Raw genomic sequence first — 17,268 nt, 5'->3', positions numbered from 1 at the left:
CGAGGCGGCGGCCGTCCAATGCTCGGGTAAATTTTTCGACACAAAGTGCTTTGTGTTGTCTTTGTGTGTGTCTTGTAGGGGGGCGGGGGGGAGGGCTTTGGAGAATTTATCGTTAAGACCACGCCGGAAACTCGTATGCAACGTCGCTGCGTCTCCCACAGGCAACGTGAGATTGGTCGGCGGTCGCCACCGCTGCGCCGGCAGGGTGGAGTTCTACGACAAAGGCCGCTGGGGGGACGTGTGCGGCGAAACGTGGGACAGCAGCGGCGCGGCCGTGGTGTGCAAGCAGCTGAATTGCGGCAAGACCCACAACATCACCACGGGCACCGAGTACGGCCACGGCTCGGGGCACATGTGGAACGCGCAGATCGAGTGCGGCGGGACGGAGTCCACCTTGGCCCAGTGCCCGCAAAGTTCCTCCCGGGAGAGATCGTGCAACACCACGTCGCTCGCCGGCGTCATCTGCTCAGGTCACAGCAAACGTCCGCCGTCGTGAGCATGGGGGTGGCCATTTTGCAAATTTGCTGTCGACTGTCCAATGACATCACCGTGCCAAACCCAGAAAACCGCCACCGGTCGTTAATGATGCCCAAAGGTGGACATCTTAAGTCGAGCCTAAAAAGCCAGATTGAAGCCCAGGAGACAGTCAATCAGTGTCTCCGTTGCGATGCTCTTTGCCTTTCAAATTTGCAGCGTCAAACTAAATAGCACGCCGCCACCAACTGGTCGCCTGTGGAATGACACCCACATTAACGAACGTATAATTCCAAGTTAACGTGAGTGTGTGAAAGTGGCGGGCCTTCGAATTAATGGGTGGCTCTGCAAGAAGCGGCCGCCGCTTTCACGAAGGTTGCTGAGCTCCGGTCCCGCGGGGGAGTCTTCGAGCTCCGTTCATTTGGTGCCGTTTCTTGGCTTCCTGCAGACAGCTTGGATGTGCGCTTGGTGAACAGCGACATCGAGTGCACGGGGCGAGTGGAGGTCCAGTACGGCAACACGTGGCACTCGGTGTGCGACGCCCACTGGGACCTGGCCAAAGCCGACGTGGTGTGCGAGCGTCTGGAGTGCGGCCGCGTGGTGAGCGTCCACGGCGGCGCCCACTACGGTCAAAGCGTCGGGCCCGTGGCGGAGGCCAGCGACGTATGTTTCGCCAACGCCACCTCTCTTGAGCAGTGCTCGCTCAAGGGTTTCACCGGCTCCACGTGCGAGCATGAGCGCGACGCCGGCGTTTCCTGCGCAGGTCAAGTAGTTCTAGATGCATTCGCAACATCCATGTTTTTTTGCCTCGTGAACCATTGCCAGGTCCATTTTTCTTTGGTATTTTTTTTGTCTTGAAAGTGGAGAGTTCACTCAGTTGTTAGCTCACCGTTTCGCTCACAGCAAAACTGCGGCTGGTTGGTGGCTGGGGCGGCTGTTCCGGCCGGGTGGAGGTGTTCCACGCCGGCCAGTGGGGGACCGTGTGCGACGACGAGTGGGAACTGAGCGCCGCCGACGTGGTGTGCCGGCAGCTGGGCTGCGGCCACGCCGTGTCGGCCCCCTCCGCCGCGCACTTCGGGCGGGGCGGCGGCCCCATATGGCTGGACAACGTGGTGTGCGAAGGCCAAGAGTTGGCCATCACGCACTGCACCCACCAGGGTTTTGGAGAGAACAACTGTGGCCACTCCGAGGACGCCGGAGTCATCTGTTTGGGTAATCAACCATGTCGAACGACCGTGGGGGAAAATAAATTAGTCTGTTGCTGTTTCTTTTTTACTGTGGTAAACTCCTTAAATGATGATAGTGGTCCACATGGGTTTGCCGTATATCGGTTCCAGTAGATTTTTGATATGACATTCTGCGGAAATTGTGTAGAAAACCAGTGGTGTTCCACAAGGCTCCCTACTCGGTCCACAGATTATTATTATTTTTATTTTTTTTTGCCTGCCGTTTGAATAGAAAACGAGCGGTGATCCTCAAGTCTTGAAGCTCGCTTCACTGTAGATAAACGGCCAAATGGGACCGCGTCATAAATCAAGGACACCCCCCCCCTCCCTTGTACACCCTTGGACCTCAGTAAACATCAATCAATGATCATACATCCCCCTGTCGTTGAAGGTGCTCTGGAGAAGCCTCTGATCGCGGTGAGTCCTTCTGCGGAGGTCAGGTGGGGCGAGAACGTGGAGTTCACCTGCACTGTCCTGACCAAGCACGTAGGCGGCACCTTCCTGCTGAAAAAGTTACAGGGCTCCTTCAAGCTTCACAAGTATAGCGAGAGCGAGGCGGCCACCTTCATCCTGCCCAGAGTCAACTTCAGCCACCAGGGCTCGTACTTCTGCGAGTATCAGAAGAAAGTGGACAGTGAAATCATCTACTACCCGCAGGGAGAGCCCATGGAGCTGGCCGTCAAAGGTGCTCCCTTCGACTCGAACAACTGCCGGGTTCTTTGCGAGCTTGGCCGTAAACAGCTGCGTCTGTGTCTTTGTCGCCAGTGTCGCTGGAGAAGCCGCTCATATCCATGACCACCTTACAGGTGATGGTGATCTACAGCCCGCGGGAGGTGTCGGTCACGCGGGGCAGCGGCTTCTCCCTCACGTGCTCCGTACATTCCCTGTACGCCCACGGCACGTTCTACCTGAAGAACACCAACACCAACGCCACCAGCGCCAAGGCGGCGTTTGGACACACGGTTCTCTACGTGGCCGTGTTTGAATTCCCCAATATAGAGGACAAAGACCAAGGGGCTTACGTCTGCCTCTACGCCGTCAACTTCTCCTCCACGACTTTTTGGGCCACTCCTTCCACGTCGCTGTACATCAACGTCGTCGGTGAGACCCAAAGAGCTCCGAAAGCTCGGCCGTGCTTTTCGCCCGGGCTCAAATTTATCGTCTCGTCATCGCCCACAGCCGCCACGTCTTCAGCCACGGTCTCAGGAATTGTCTGCGGGGTGGTGCTGCTGCTGCTAATTATCGTTGCGGGTTATCTGGTCTGGAGACGAAGGAGGCAGCACGCCGGTAAGCTCTCGTTTCTAAAACAAACTCAAAAGTAACTCCAATGATGCCAGGTAGTGACTCCCAGCTGGTTCTTTTGGATTTTTCGGTCAGGATGTTTCGTTCTCACTTGCAGGCACCTTGGTTCAGTTCAGCAACCGACTCGGAGGAGTCGGCAAGGGTGACTCTGACGACACGGGCAACGGAAGACTCGAGGGCGGGTAGGGAAAAGGAAAAAAATGCTTTTCAGCTCGACCTCGCACGAAATGTGTCAAAACGCACTTTCTCTCCTCAGCGCGGCCGCCGGCGAGGGAGCCGCTCGGAGCCAACCGGCAGACATGACAGCCGAAGCGGACAATGCGGAGAGGGTCCCCGAGGACCTGGCCGGCAGAGTGTGTTATGAGCTGGAACCGCTCGTTTTATCCTGATCGCGCCGATATGTTTGCTTCGCTTATTATGCGCTCTTTCTATTGCTGCATTGGTCAAAAGAACAGAGTTTATTTTGCTCTCATTTCATCACTACGGTCAACCCCCGCTTACACGCTGTTTCGTCGATTTGCTGTTTTGTTTTTTTTTCTCCAAAATGTTTTCAGTATTTGAACAATTTTTTTTTTTTTGATAAAATAAATATTTGGGGTGTTTTTGTGTGCACGCCCCTTCTCCCCATTTCCTAGCCCTGTTTTCCATGTAAAACGTATGTATTCTTTCTGAAGAATTTTTTGCTGGCTGGGACGGTCCCTTTCCCCCGGGGCTCGACTATCATCCATGCTGTCGCAATTGCTACTTAGCAAACCGGCATACGAGGATGGATCGCATTCGTGCGCTTGCCTAACACCAAAGTGGCCATTTGTTGCTTGAAGGAGTGAACACCAGACCTTAAATATTCCCGCCGAGTTATCGTGCTGGGTTTTTTTGTTGCTCTTAGCAATGTTTGTACCTTTACAAAACAATAAAACTTTCTTTTTACTCCAACGAAGCACTTCTTCGTGCGTGTGCGTTTGTGTGTGTCAACAAGCCACAACTGGAAAGGTAGTCGCACACATAGTGGGCGTGCCTACACACCCCCACAGCCAGGTTAATCATGTCCAAACCTGCTTGCCTTGTCTGCTTTCTGACACACACGTTCTGCCACCGGATGCTTCTTGAAATCACTTGTTTTGGGGTTCAGGTTGCAGTCATGCCAGTCAAAGTGTTTTACACCAGTGTGAGCAGCAGCCATGAGGTACAGTATTGTTCCCTTTTGCGGACTTAAGAATGACTTGGTCCCAAAAGTCTACCTTACTTGTTTCAATTGTGTTTTCCTCTAGATCAAGAAAGGCCAACAGAAACTCTTCATGGTCCTTGAGAGCAAGAAGATTCCTTTTGAGAAAGTGGACATTGCCGCGAGTGATGCGGACAAGGGATTAATGAGGTCAATCGCTGGGAACCCAACAGCATTGCCACCGCAAATATGTAACGGAGATACTTATTGCGGAGTAAGTTGTTTTTTTTTTTTTAATTCATCCCGTCACGGTGTGTGGGCACATGCAACTAAAACCAATATTTGAGCTATTACAACAGCGCACAGACACAGTAGCGACACACGCCCTAAACTGTAGTCTGGTCCATCAAGCATTTCCAGTGTTGCCTTGAAATGCCAGAACTCATTTGCGACATTTTTTTGACTTTGACTTGTGAGCCCGGACTCAAACTTCGAGTGCGGTGTAGTCCGAGTAAACTCGATTCGCAATAAGCAATACTTGGTCAAGTAAGTGTGTGAAAATAACAGGCACTGTGATTCACAATTCCGTCAACAAATACATGTGCGCTACATGTTGTCACATGTTGTGTGTTCCCCCCCCACCCCCTTTTCTCCATTCAGGACATGAGTGCGTTCGAAGAAGCACTTGAGTGTGAAGATCTGGAAGCTTTTCTCAAAATCTAACTCTGAGAGGACACTTGACCTATTCCTGGGACTCTTCCAATACTTTCTTGATTTTTTTTTTCCAGAATACCCTATGCATTGAATTAGTGATAGTGGCCAACTGGCTAGCACGACCGCACTACACGGCAGAGATCCGGCAATCAATTCCGGGGCTGGCCTTCTAGTGTGGAGTTTGTATCTTCTCCCCGTCCTGTGTTTTTGGGTTGACTTCCTCTTCAATGACACAAACCAATAAAGAACAAGTTAAAAACGACTTGATCGCCGTCTGCTACATCGTGTATTGCTGGACAACCATATAGACAAATCAATTGTGGCGCACATTTCATCCAGCCAATTTCAAAGAGCCAATCAAAGCAGCTTCAAAGTCTGTTTTGAGCCATAAAGTTATTGCAGTTATTCAATTTATTCTGTGACCAAGCTCGTCTTGTACATCGAATCAACTTTCTCCATTGGTAATGAAACATTAACTTTTGCAATCCCCTTTCCCCAAACATTTTTAAATGTACTGTAACGAATTAAACTAGTTTGTAATGATGTTTAGAATATTTGAATTGCGTAATTTTAAAATAAAGTCAGGAGATTACTTCTTGTACCCCGTAGCCTCATGAGAAAGGAATATTTTTTATTTGAATATTCGTACTGCACTGTGACGGCACAGCACATCTTGTGTGCCTTTCAGGTACATGGCCTACTGAGTGACGTGCGCAATTTTATTACCCATTCAAATTTGTATGATTTAACTGAACCACCCTTTTCTCCCTCACACGGCATTGCAAAAAGTTGAGTCTTTCTACATTTAGCAGTGGCAGCTATTTTTTCTCTTTAGTCAGCAGATGTGTGTATATGTCCATCATAAAAGCAATGGACATGATCAAAGTCGCATGTTTAGTTTGCTATTCATAAATTAAATCAGAACTAAGCAGGCAGTCCTCGGGCGCCGTCCTTTGAGAGGGGGCCTTCCAAGCTACATGAAAACCGTGTCGCGGACTTATGACGTCCTCTTTCAGCTACTCCAGAGGAGGAACAGGTACGTTCGCCCATCGGCTGGACCCAATCTGCTCAATTAATCTTCCATCCTGCTTTGCGACAATCCCGAAACATCTGATCGGCCATGGAAAATAACTACTATGTGCTGTTTGTGCTTTATTGCAGAAGTTTAGGTCCGCCGTCCATCCTAAATCAACAATGGCCGAGGAAGGGTAAGCATAGCGTCGGGCTCATGTGGGATGTACAAACCGAGACATAATTGGAACGTATAATTTGGTCGATGTTTCTCTATGTTTCACCCCTCTTCCACCGTAACGGTATTGTTTCAATTGAACGATTCGAGAGGCATTTTATTTTGCTTTCTTTGAACGAAGTGGTTCGAGTGTTGCCGCTTCACGAACGTCATACGCCAACTTATGCATACTCGTATATAGTGACTCTGCTGGGTGATGGGTACATACACTCATATTTAATTTGTCTTTAATATGAACGCGCAGGACCGGTTCCAGTCCCAGGAAAATGTGTGGTATAGACGGGCCATGCGTTCGACTCGGTTTCAGCGTTCCTGAATGCCTGTGATAGCTGCCTTGCCGAGTTAGCCAATAACGGCGCGTAGCGTGTCGGCTTCAAGCTGCTTTTATTACCTCAAGTTGTAAAACTGTTTACGTTGAATCACTAAAATGTTGAACAGATCTCATTTTGCTCGGTAAGTGGGGGAGACAACCGTTCAGCTCAGCTTCCACATGCTTGAATGATGACTTGTCATCTTTTGTCGGATACCCCTTCACTCTCCAATGGGTGACATTTCTCTTCTGACAAGCTGGAAGCTCTTTACCACCTTTCCCATGGGAGGTTTTATGTTTTGCATTTGTTAACCCCCCCCCTTTTTTTTTGTGACAGCGTTGCCGCCGGAGGTGTGATGGATGTCAACACCGCTCTCCCCGAAGTGCTCAAGACCGCACTCGTCAACGACGGCCTTGCCCGCGGTATCCGCGAGGCTGCCAAAGCTCTGGACAAGTATGTCTGCTGTCCCAAATGAACTGTGATACCTTGACTTACTAGTGACGCAATTTACCCAATCCATGGCTCCTTCTTCGTCTTTTTTTTTTTTTTTTTTTAAAAAACCCCCCCAACATTTTTATTGATTCATTGGCTGGTGGCAGCAACTCAAAGCTGCTCCTTGCTGACATTTCCTGGGGGACGAAAAAACAGTTACACGTTGATCTAATCAAACCACATAACGTTGTACAAAAGTGTTGCCTTCATTCTTGCCAAAAGAAAGCCTGGAGGCATGCTAATAAAACTAGTATCGGCGTTGTGGTAGTTGGAAACCTTTTTAAAATTGTGTGTGTGCGCGTATTTATAGACAGTACACAGACTGTACTAACCCCGTGGCCAAGTTCTGCACACCAGAAGGAACAGCACAATGCCCATTGAAGTAATGCAAAAAATTGGAAATTATGAATGTTTTTATGCATCATAAATTAAATCAGAACTAAGCAGGCAGTCCTCGGGCGCCGTCCTTTGAGAGGGGGCCTTCCAAGCTACATGAAAACCGTGTCGCGGACTTATGACGTCCTCTTTCAGCTACTCCAGAGGAGGAACAGGTACGTTCGCCCATCGGCTGGACCCAATCTGCTCAATTAATCTTCCATCCTGCTTTGCGACAATCCCGAAACATCTGATCGGCCATGGAAAATAACTACTATGTGCTGTTTGTGCTTTATTGCAGAAGTTTAGGTCCGCCGTCCATCCTAAATCAACAATGGCCGAGGAAGGGTAAGCATAGCGTCGGGCTCATGTGGGATGTACAAACCGAGACATAATTGGAACGTATAATTTGGTCGATGTTTCTCTATGTTTCACCCCTCTTCCACCGTAACGGTATTGTTTCAATTGAACGATTCGAGAGGCATTTTATTTTGCTTTCTTTGAACGAAGTGGTTCGAGTGTTGCCGCTTCACGAACGTCATACGCCAACTTATGCATACTCGTATATAGTGACTCTGCTGGGTGATGGGTACATACACTCATATTTAATTTGTCTTTAATATGAACGCGCAGGACCGGTTCCAGTCCCAGGAAAATGTGTGGTATAGACGGGCCATGCGTTCGACTCGGTTTCAGCGTTCCTGAATGCCTGTGATAGCTGCCTTGCCGAGTTAGCCAATAACGGCGCGTAGCGTGTCGGCTTCAAGCTGCTTTTATTACCTCAAGTTGTAAAACTGTTTACGTTGAATCACTAAAATGTTGAACAGATCTCATTTTGCTCGGTAAGTGGGGGAGACAACCGTTCAGCTCAGCTTCCACATGCTTGAATGATGACTTGTCATCTTTTGTCGGATACCCCTTCACTCTCCAATGGGTGACATTTCTCTTCTGACAAGCTGGAAGCTCTTTACCACCTTTCCCATGGGAGGTTTTATGTTTTGCATTTGTTAACCCCCCCCCTTTTTTTTTGTGACAGCGTTGCCGCCGGAGGTGTGATGGATGTCAACACCGCTCTCCCCGAAGTGCTCAAGACCGCACTCGTCAACGACGGCCTTGCCCGCGGTATCCGCGAGGCTGCCAAAGCTCTGGACAAGTATGTCTGCTGTCCCAAATGAACTGTGATACCTTGACTTACTAGTGACGCAATTTACCCAATCCATGGCTCCTTCTTCGTCTTTTTTTTTTTTTTTTTTTAAATAACCCCCTCAACATACTTTCTAAGAAAGTGATTCATTGGCTGGTGGCAGCAACTCAAAGCTGCTCCTTGCTGACATTTCCTGGGGGACGAAAAAACAGTTACACGTTGATCTAATCAAACCACATAACGTTGTACAAAAGTGTTGCCTTCATTCTTGCCAAAAGAAAGCCTGGAGGCATGCTAATAAAACTAGTATCGGCGTTGTGGTAGTTGGAAACCTTTTTAAAATTGTGTGTGTGCGCGTATTTATAGACAGTACACAGACTGTACTAACCCCGTGGCCAAGTTCTGCACACCAGAAGGAACAGCACAATGCCCATTGAAGTAATGCAAAAAATTGGAAATTATGAATGTTTTTATGCAGCGCAACCCTAAAGTGCTCTTCTAAAGAGTGACAAACAAATGTGTTTTTTTTTTGTGCAGCCTAGAATGAATAATTGGCATTTCTATTAGTATCGGCGGAAAGTTGATCTGTTTTGAGCGTGTTCGTCGGTGAATGAAGCTGGTAGGTCAAGGTGCCACCATTTTGGGTCAAAGCAAATATCAATGATGATATCTTGGCTCCCTCTACTGAACACTCTGAAGAGGAACGCCATTGTTACCCAATTGTGTCTGAGATGTTTGACAAAAGTGTCCTGTTGAGACTTTCCATTGCAATTTCACGGCTTTCACACTTGCGCTCTTCGATGAAATTCAGGCGCCAGGCCCACCTGTGCGTCCTCGCCGCCAACTGCGACGAGCCCATGTACGTCAAGCTGGTGGAGGCCCTCTGCGCCGAGCATCAGATCAACCTGATCAAGGTCAGCCAACCTACGTGACCTCGCTACCCTCTTGCTGCCGTGTTCAGAAGGAAGTCCTTCGGTCTGAATTGACCAGTTGTCCAAATTTGAAGATTTAGGGCCCGGTGATTTGGTTTGAACCACTGCAGTTGCCCCTTGTTGATCAAAGAAGAATCGTTCCACACCCACAAAGTCTACCACACAGTATAAAAACTGTTCAATATTTTATCCTTTTTTTTGTGATAGCAAGTTAAAAATGCTATTTGGCGAACAATATATGGACCAGCTAAGCTCATTTTACAAAGTGATGTTGTGAAACATTTGAAATGTCATTTCAAGGACCATGTTTGCCGGAAGGAAAAAACTTACTTCCACATGTTTTCAAGAGTGAAAAAAATGGTGAATGTGCGTGCATTTTCAATTGTCTTATCGGGGGAAATTGATTTTAAAATGGAAAATGTGGAGCTGTTGATTGGAAGGCCTGGCTTGCATCGCTGATGATAATCTGGCTCCCTCTACTGAAAGCCGTGACGATTTTGCCACTGTTACCCAATTTGTGTCTGAGATGCAGCCAAGTTGCCGCCTTTCCTTTCTATCCTGCCATTGTTGTTTGCAACTGCTTTGATGGGACGTGACAACGTGCGCGCTCTCTCGCTCAGGTTGACGACAACAAGAAGCTCGGCGAGTGGGTCGGTCTGTGCAAGATTGACCGCGAGGGCAAACCCCGCAAGGTGGTGGGCTGCAGCTGCGTCGTCGTCAAGGTAACGGCTACCAAGAAGCCTCCATTTCACCCCTAAAAATCCAAACAGGTTTTGAAAGTGCTTTAAAAAAATGGGGGTGAGAGCGAGTATGCCCTCATTTTTGTTCAATGGATCTAAAATTGTTTTAAAAGTACAACTTTAATTAAAGAATGCATTGAACAAAGTTTATGACGTCAACTTGGCAAAACTTTGATCAAGGGTTACGGGGAATCAAATTTTTAAACAAAATGAAAGCAAAACGAACGTTCTGGTCGCCGCTGAGCTATTATGTCGTGCGTGTGGCAAGGCGGACTTGAACCCTTTTCCGCCGAGTGGAAGCGCTCGATAGATCCCGTCTCGCGTCAGCTTTGTGTGCCAGACAAGTCCAGGTGCCGTGGCCCTGCCGTGCCGCGCAGCTGTTGTTTAAACTGGCTAGAAGGACCGCCACGGTACGAACCCCGTCACCTCGCCTGTGCTGACCGGGGCCCCTGAAAATGGCCACAACCCACCGAAAAATGCCGTCTGCCGCAACCAAATCTCTTGGTTGTCTGTCCGTCCCTCCCCCACACTGGCTCCGTGTAAAGAGCACGACAGTCCAAACGGCCCACCTCCTGGATTAAACGTTTTTTTTTTTTTGTCATTCTTTTGAATTCCCGCCACAGGACTATGGCAAGGAGTCTCAAGCCAAAGACGTCATTGAGGAATACTTCAAAGCCAAGAAGTAAAAGGAGAAAATAAAAAGACTTTGTAACTGACGACATTTCTCAAATTGTTTCGTATTCATTGTGTGAATGCTGAAGAGCATGTTAAGGGTAAGCTTGTTGAGTGTTTTGTCCTTGTTTTAATATTTACACTTTTGAAAAGAACAGACATGAAAACACATTAAGGCACAACACATTCAATGCTTCAACCCTCCCATTCACTGCAGCAAACCCTCACGCCCCCGAAAAAACAGAAGTTCAACATACCGCCCACACCTCGGTCGGCCCTTCATATTTATCGCAAATAATTTACACAGGCGTCTGCATCGGACGGACCACAAAGAAAAATGCTTTAAAAAAAAAATCAGCTGGCGTGGCTACGTGCTGACCGGACAGAGCTTGAGTCACAACAGTCTTTTTTTTTTTTTTTAATGTGGATCCTCGGACCACCTTTCACTCCTCCATCGCAGCTTTTAAGACCATTCAGTTTGTAAATCCAGGCGTTCGAAAACAAAAATTGCAGTGTAAAGTTCCTTCTTAAATAGTTTGCCCCCCCTAAAAAAAAAAGGTCCGAGTATGTCCATTGTGATGAGTCCTTAGTGAACATTTAGAGGTACTCGAACTCCAGTGCTTGATGTAACGCCAGCAGGTCAGAGTGGCTCGATATCCTCCAGAAGGGCATGTTGTGCTGTGGATGACAGTTTGTCGGGGGACAGTTAAATCCTCGCCGGAAGAAGACGCACACACGGCCAACCAAATGCATGCATGGCAGCCCTTTTTGGAATTTGCTTCCTTGTCAAGTGAAAGAGGAGCGGAGCGCGGGTCTCCACCCGAGCCACATCTTGAATTTGGCCGACATCAAATCTCGACCCACGCAGAAAAATTATTTAGACAGGAATGAAAATGAAAGCCACATCTAATTGCTGGTCCCAGGTTTTAAATCGTTTGCGATTTGAGACTGGGCTCCAAATATTGACATGTATTATCTGCAATGCTTGTCGGAACCAAAAATAGATCCGACTTCTAAAACCAAATCTTTTTGGAGACCATCTTTCCTCTCTACTGTATTCCAAGATTGTCATCGATAATCCTCGCGACTCCCAGAATGAAGAAAAAAAATCCTGCAAGTATTCTATTGAATAAGAAACGCGCAGATTCTCTCGACACAGCGAACGGGCATTGGTGCGAACAGAGGAAACCTTGCGAGTCGTGGCACAAAAGGCGGCGGGGGGGGGGGCATAGAAATACGGGTCAGTGTCTCAAATCCACGACGGCTTAATTTGGCTCTTGAAAACCTCGGAGGGATACGCGCGAGGACTTGAAGTAAGCAAAAGTGGCTGCCCACTCACTACAATCGGAGCAATGTGAAAAAGCAATTGCGCACGTTTTTGGGGTACTGTATTTGTGTCTCCATTTTATGGACCACTAGATGGCGCTGCTGCTTTGCAAACACCTTTCAAGCTTGAGCAGTTGTGCTTTTCAGCGCGCCGCATCCGCAGCTGTCGAAATTGTTTCCTGACCATCTTTTGGGGTTCGGGGCTTCACGACGCCGCTTGGTGAGAATGCAAAACTCTTTGGCATACGCCGACAATTTTACGATGAGGCAAAACTGCTTATGTGCACCGATAATGTGCAGTCTTCCCTCGTGACTAACACGTCGTCGTCTAACTCGTGAGAACAGCGAGTCTACTCGGACGTGGACCGTCAAGGTTATGTGCTACATGCTCGCGCATTATCCGCTCAGCACACGTGTCTTACTCGTCGTGTTTTTCCACCGCTGCTTTAATCTACGAACATCGACGATAACGCGGCCGGTGGACATTTTGGTATTGCTCGCAGGGTTTAACTTCGGGCTTCATAGTATGGGCTAATCGTGCGCTACCCAGCCAGTGGGAAGAACCGTTGCCAGTGGATGATGTCGAAAAAATGCGCGAGCAGCTTTCCGGAGGATGGCCCTTTTGGCCCGGACTGAAAATTGAATTCAAACGTTGACGTTATTTCCACTCTGGTTAACCGCTTTTCCGTTCGTACGCCTCGTTAACGAGTCGAGTGCTGGGGGAAAGGGGGGCGGGGCGGCGGCGTCTCGCTCATCTTTCGAGCGTAATCGTACAGACTCGGAAGAAAGCACCCACAGCAAGGTCCGGCAGTTCAAAAAACCTCGCGAGCAAAGACAGGCGGGCGTCAGCCAATCAGAGAGCTCACACGGCGCCGAGTGGGCGGGCCCACGGCCGGCCAGGTCCAATTACCTTTTTGGCCGCCTGCTCCTCTTCCGCACCGTCCCCCACTACAACATACACTACTTTCCTGCCAAACCTTTGCATTATGCGCTCAAAGCAACTCTCTTTTCCTGCAGAAGAAACAAGGAGGAAGAAAGGGTCGGGTGAACACAAAAGGAGTGGAAAAGTCATTTACCTGACCGGCTGCATGCTCCTCATCCTTGCCATCGCCAATCACAACATATGTAATGTTAGTGCCAAAGCGGGACACAATACGCTCAAAACAGCTCTCTTTGCCTGGAGACACAGAATAGCTTTCACAGCGTTGCCTTGTCGTCTGGCTCATAATTCCATGTGAAACATTCAAAACAAAAAACCCCGTGACCTTCCTAGAACGATATGAGGTGCTAACTGTCTTCTAGCAGAGGCAGGACCAAGCCACGCCGCTGCCCGGAAGGCTTGTCAATACTTGGCTGTAATGAGTTGCTCTTTATTTGCTTTGTCCTCAGTGTGCACGCGATGTCTCCGATGGAAGCGGAAAGGAAGACTGCCGATGGAAGGGTACGAGTGCCGTCCGTACACAGGTGAGCTTGAAGGTCGCTCCTTGTGGTGACGTGACCTGTCACAGTCAATCCATGCGCATTCTGTTCCCGCTCAGGGGAATGAAGGAACCGAAGGGAAACGGCAACTTTGTCGCTTTTTACTACCTGGGCGTTGTTGTCGTTATGATTATTATTTGAATAATCATTTTTTTTTAAAGTCTTTTCGGACGGCTCGAGTAAACTCTAAAAGCGTAAACAACTTTTCAGCGTTGCCCCCACCCCAGCGTCGTAAGTTGTGAAGTTGTTCCCATAGCGGCTTCTCGTTGATCCCTTGCACGTTCACGCGTCTTACCTATTTTTGTCGCGCTGTAGATGTTCTCGATGGGGAACACGGAGCCCAGACTGTACAGCAGAATTTTAGCCAGCGCCGGTATGAGTTGTGTCGTGGTCACCAGCACGTTGACGCAGTTACTCCTGCGGGACGGGACGGCAGTATCGGTAACGCTCGCCAATGATTCCCCCGGCGCTAAGAGGCGGGAAGCGGCACCTGGAGCTGACGATGGAAAGCGACTTGAGGGCATGAGTGAGCCACGAGTCGGTCAGGGCCTCCACCTCGGCGCGCAGCTGCAGCCAAGCGTCCCTCTTGGCGGGACCCAGCAGACCTGCGACGCGGCGCCGATGCGTTACAACCTCGGCGACTCAAGCGCGCGGCCGACCCGAGGCTCACGTCTTTTCGATGGGCTGCGTGTATCTTACCCCCCACGTTGTTTTTGTACGTTCCGTACAACTCTTTGACGCGTCGGTAGCGGAAGGCCAGCTTCCTCATCCAGTCGACGCCGCCGCGGACGCCCGTAGCCAGGCACAGGTTGGCGCTGGTGGCGGCTGCATGGAAGCCATCCGTTGCAAAACTGTAAGTGCTGTCGAAGAGGAGGACGGCTTTCATTTTGGCAAAAGAATTTCAAAGGCCTAAAATGTGCAAATCTCTTGATTTCTCCGAAGATATAATCAGGAATACCATCGATCCCGATGGGAGTTATTCTCACCTTAAGTCTTGCCCGTTGTCATCAGATGAGACATCGTCAATATGTACCTGATCGCATTCCTACATCCACACACACACAATGACATGATAGCACGAAGATGAACAGTTACAAAGAAAAAGGAATAACCCCCCCAATTTTTTTTTTAAATCTAAACTTAATTCTTGAATGATGTTTGTGACCTAATTGCGGTCACAAGTTTGTACTTTTACCCAAGATTGCCTACTCCTCGTGTTAAAGTATGCGAGTTGAAATTTTTTAAGATTCGTAAAAAAAACTGCCAGGTGAAATGATTCTCGGTGGGACTGCTAGTTGTGCCGCAAGTGGCCTCTCGTGGCTTTGTTGCCGTCCCGCTGCTGTTGGCCTCACTTGGCGTGAACCGGAACCGCCGCAAATGCTTTGAAAGTGCACCTCGGCGCCTCACCTCCAAGTCGTTAAAGAACAAGTGCGAGTCGGCCAAGTTGAAGATCATCTCCTCCATCCTCAGGCCCAGCGTGACCGCCATGGGGGGGTCCTGAGCGAGGGCAAAATAGCATCGTTTGGTTCACAACAAAACGCGCGCTCGTCTCCGCGGTCGATGACGGACAGCTCGCACTTGTTCTGGCCCATCAACATTCCCTCTGGCTTGCAATGCGTGCGTGCGGCTCAGCTGCAAAAATCATCACGCGCGACAGGGTGGGCTGGGGGGGGGGGGGGGGGGGGGGGGGGGGGCACACTGTCGGTGCACCAGAATAGAAGCGGGCCAACTGATGGGCAAGAGTGAAAGTGGGCAAGAGACGGAGGCTGGGAGAAAGTGACCTAATAATGAAAGGCAACGCGCCATCAAGCTTTCCAGCATGTCTTCGTCCGCTTGGAGTCTGTGTGACACCTCAAACTAGAAAACTACCACAACCAAAAGACGGACAAAGAGCTGTTGACAACAAAATTATACAACAATGAAATGAGCGACACTCACTCACTGCGTTTTTTTTTTTCCCCCCCACGGCATTCATCATCCACTTAAACTGCATCATCTTCTCTTTCATCTCTCTATCTAACGCATACGGCGATGGACAAATATAAGCGTCCTTCCCTTCGCAAAATGACGGCAGTCTTGAGCAAATGTCTTTTGAAATTTGGACAGGTTTGGCCAGCATCCCAAACGATATTGCCCGAGAAGAGCGGTGGCTCAAACCGTTCGCGTCGGAACGTCGTTTGGTGACGAAACGGAGACGTGCGCTCCCATTTGTCCTAAAAAAAAAGGGGAAGTTTATCCAGAGCCAATGCATCCCGGCGGCCCGCGTGAGAGAGGCTATACGGGTCACGCGGTTGCTATGCCAACAGCATAAACACTATTTTGGGAGAGGTGTGAACAGACACAGCTGCCGCGGTATCTCATGCAAGCGGGGGCGCCCGTGCTCTTATTTAAAGGCGTACATTCAGCCCCATTTGTGCAATTTGTTGGCTCGCTTCCAACTAGGAGACGATAAGTCGACTTTATCCGAAAGTGATGACGTCACGCGACCCTCTGGATGGTTCCTACAACCGGGGAAGGACACGCAGCAGCCTTGTCCACTCTCGGGCCGAGACTCGACTTGCCTTCTCGTCCTTTGCTATGGAGCATTTGTTGAAAAGTCGCACACAGTCACGGATCCAATACAAGAGTCGCGCAACCGAGCTTCCAAGCTCAAGTGTGATATATGACCCACCCGTCTATTCCCTGCATTGGATTGTATTTCTCTTGACTGTGCTGCTTCCGGTACATGGGGATGTGAGATTTTTTTTTTTTTTCCTCAATCAGAGAGATGTTCCAAATCAGTCGTCCCGGCCCTCGTAACAATTTCAAATGTATCCTCACAGGGGCCAGAGACGTTGGGCCTCCACAGTGTCGGCATCTGGCGGGTCAGAGCCAAACGCGTCCGCGGTGACCTGCGCACCCGAATCCGTCTCGAAATCGGTGAGCAGCCGCACGGCGTTTCTTTTGAATGGACATGTCAGCAGGCGCGGCGGGTTGACTGGGCACTCGAATTGGTGATTGCGCAAATGCTTGTCTGTCTTTGTGCCATGACGGTTTCCGTAATCTGCGAGTAAGTCCCCGCTGCAGGGCGAGGCAGCCAACGCGCGGACCCGGAAACGTCGGCGGGATGCTCAGTGTCTCACCTTGCCGTATTTCTGCGCGTAGGAGCCCGTGAGCAGAGAATGGAAGACAATGATGGTCTCATCCAGATCCCACACAAAAACCCTCTGCGAAAACCAAGCCGAGATCGCACAACAATGAAGGACGGCGTCCGTCAGCACGCGGCGGCCCCGAGGAGGAGGTACGCGCCCTTGGCCTTACCTCCAGGTCGCTATCGGGCAGAGGCGAGGGGTTGTTCTTGCGGCTCCTGCCCCGCGACTTGGAGCCTCCGCTGCGGCACGCTCGCTCGTCCAGCTCCTTGATGGGCGTGGAGGGCCTCTGCACCGTGTCAAAGTCTCCTGAGGTCGCGTACGAACAGGTCAGATCATGGCGTTTTTTTTTTCCCCCTCTCCTTTCCAAGCTGCCGTCCCAATCTGCAGTACGCGCGCACGCTTCCCAGCACGCTGCGGGAACTCGTACCCGACCGAGCTTGGCCACTCATATTGTTATGTCTCAATTGGAACAGGGGGAAGGCCCGCCAGTTAGTGTGCAACGATAAGCTCAGCCAAGATAAACGACAGCGTGGGGGGGG

At 49.7% G+C, this 17,268-nt stretch overlaps 3 protein-coding genes and 1 long non-coding RNA gene across 9 annotated transcripts in view; 3 read left to right on the top strand and 1 right to left on the bottom strand.

The window, feature by feature from the left end:
* Positions 1-4,283, top strand: part of LOC109524872 (scavenger receptor cysteine-rich type 1 protein M130-like) — a 28,013-nt gene extending 23,730 nt beyond the window's left edge. For all 4 annotated transcript variants that reach the window (XM_019884996.1, XM_019884995.1, XM_019884994.1 and 1 more), the window contains 10 exons: positions 5-26; positions 162-470; positions 923-1,237; positions 1,378-1,686; positions 2,092-2,385; positions 2,466-2,801; positions 2,880-2,987; positions 3,100-3,184; positions 3,259-4,185; positions 4,271-4,283. In XM_019884996.1, the coding sequence (XP_019740555.1) occupies positions 5-26; positions 162-470; positions 923-1,237; positions 1,378-1,686; positions 2,092-2,385; positions 2,466-2,801; positions 2,880-2,987; positions 3,100-3,184; positions 3,259-3,391 (1,911 nt within the window). In that variant the 3' untranslated portion in view covers positions 3,392-4,185; positions 4,271-4,283. The remainder of the gene's footprint in view (positions 1-4; positions 27-161; positions 471-922; positions 1,238-1,377; positions 1,687-2,091; positions 2,386-2,465; positions 2,802-2,879; positions 2,988-3,099; positions 3,185-3,258; positions 4,186-4,270) is intronic.
* A 1,553-nt stretch (positions 4,284-5,836) lies between these two features.
* rps12 (ribosomal protein S12) lies at positions 5,837-10,837 on the top strand. Of its 2 annotated transcripts, none has more exons than XM_019884999.1 (6): positions 5,837-5,914; positions 6,040-6,086; positions 6,775-6,891; positions 9,261-9,363; positions 10,002-10,103; positions 10,745-10,837. In XM_019884999.1, the coding sequence occupies exons 2-6, from the start codon at positions 6,073-6,075 to the stop codon at positions 10,805-10,807; spliced, it is 399 nt and encodes a 132-aa protein (XP_019740558.1). In that variant the 5' UTR covers positions 5,837-5,914; positions 6,040-6,072; the 3' UTR covers positions 10,808-10,837. The 2 variants fall into 2 exon arrangements, with proteins under 2 accessions (XP_019740558.1, XP_019740557.1); XM_019884998.1 differs by lacking the exons at positions 5,837-5,914; positions 6,040-6,086; positions 6,775-6,891 and adding exons at positions 7,407-7,481; positions 7,607-7,653; positions 8,342-8,458.
* Positions 10,838-11,198: 361 nt separating this feature from the next.
* eya4 (EYA transcriptional coactivator and phosphatase 4) overlaps positions 11,199-17,268 on the bottom strand; it is a 29,325-nt gene continuing 23,255 nt past the window's right edge. Inside the window, 9 exon segments of the mRNA XM_019885002.1 lie at positions 11,199-11,471; positions 13,196-13,296; positions 13,894-14,015; positions 14,089-14,203; positions 14,298-14,458; positions 14,585-14,643; positions 15,006-15,095; positions 16,721-16,804; positions 16,899-17,035. Coding sequence (XP_019740561.1) covers positions 11,391-11,471; positions 13,196-13,296; positions 13,894-14,015; positions 14,089-14,203; positions 14,298-14,458; positions 14,585-14,643; positions 15,006-15,095; positions 16,721-16,804; positions 16,899-17,035 — 950 coding nt within the window. The 3' untranslated portion in view covers positions 11,199-11,390.
* The window catches only part of LOC109524878 (uncharacterized), a 24,084-nt gene continuing 19,857 nt past the window's right edge, over positions 13,042-17,268 (top strand). Inside the window, exons 1-3 of one of the 2 annotated variants that reach the window (XR_002170032.1) lie at positions 13,042-13,249; positions 13,509-13,583; positions 16,743-16,878. This is a non-coding gene — a long non-coding RNA (uncharacterized LOC109524878). Of the gene's footprint in view, positions 13,250-13,508; positions 13,584-16,397; positions 16,518-16,742; positions 16,879-17,268 lie in introns of those variants that run through there. The other variant, XR_002170031.1, reaches the window with a different exon arrangement.

This window comes from Hippocampus comes, unplaced genomic scaffold (assembly GCF_001891065.2).
Source record: "Hippocampus comes isolate QL1 unplaced genomic scaffold, H_comes_QL1_v1.1 scaffold144, whole genome shotgun sequence".
Taxonomy (NCBI): Eukaryota; Metazoa; Chordata; class Actinopteri; order Syngnathiformes; family Syngnathidae; genus Hippocampus; species Hippocampus comes.
This window is presented reverse-complemented; position numbering and strand designations above follow the sequence as displayed.

What these genes read in the sequence shown, in the direction of transcription:
- rps12 (XM_019884999.1), top strand. An exon ending in GCTGCCAAAGCTCTGGACAA is followed by an intron (nt 6,892 to 9,260) that starts GTATGTCTGCTG and finishes GATGAAATTCAG; the next exon opens with GCGCCAGGCCCACCTGTGCG. An exon ending in GCAGCTGCGTCGTCGTCAAG is followed by an intron (nt 10,104 to 10,744) that starts GTAACGGCTACC and finishes TTCCCGCCACAG; the next exon opens with GACTATGGCAAGGAGTCTCA.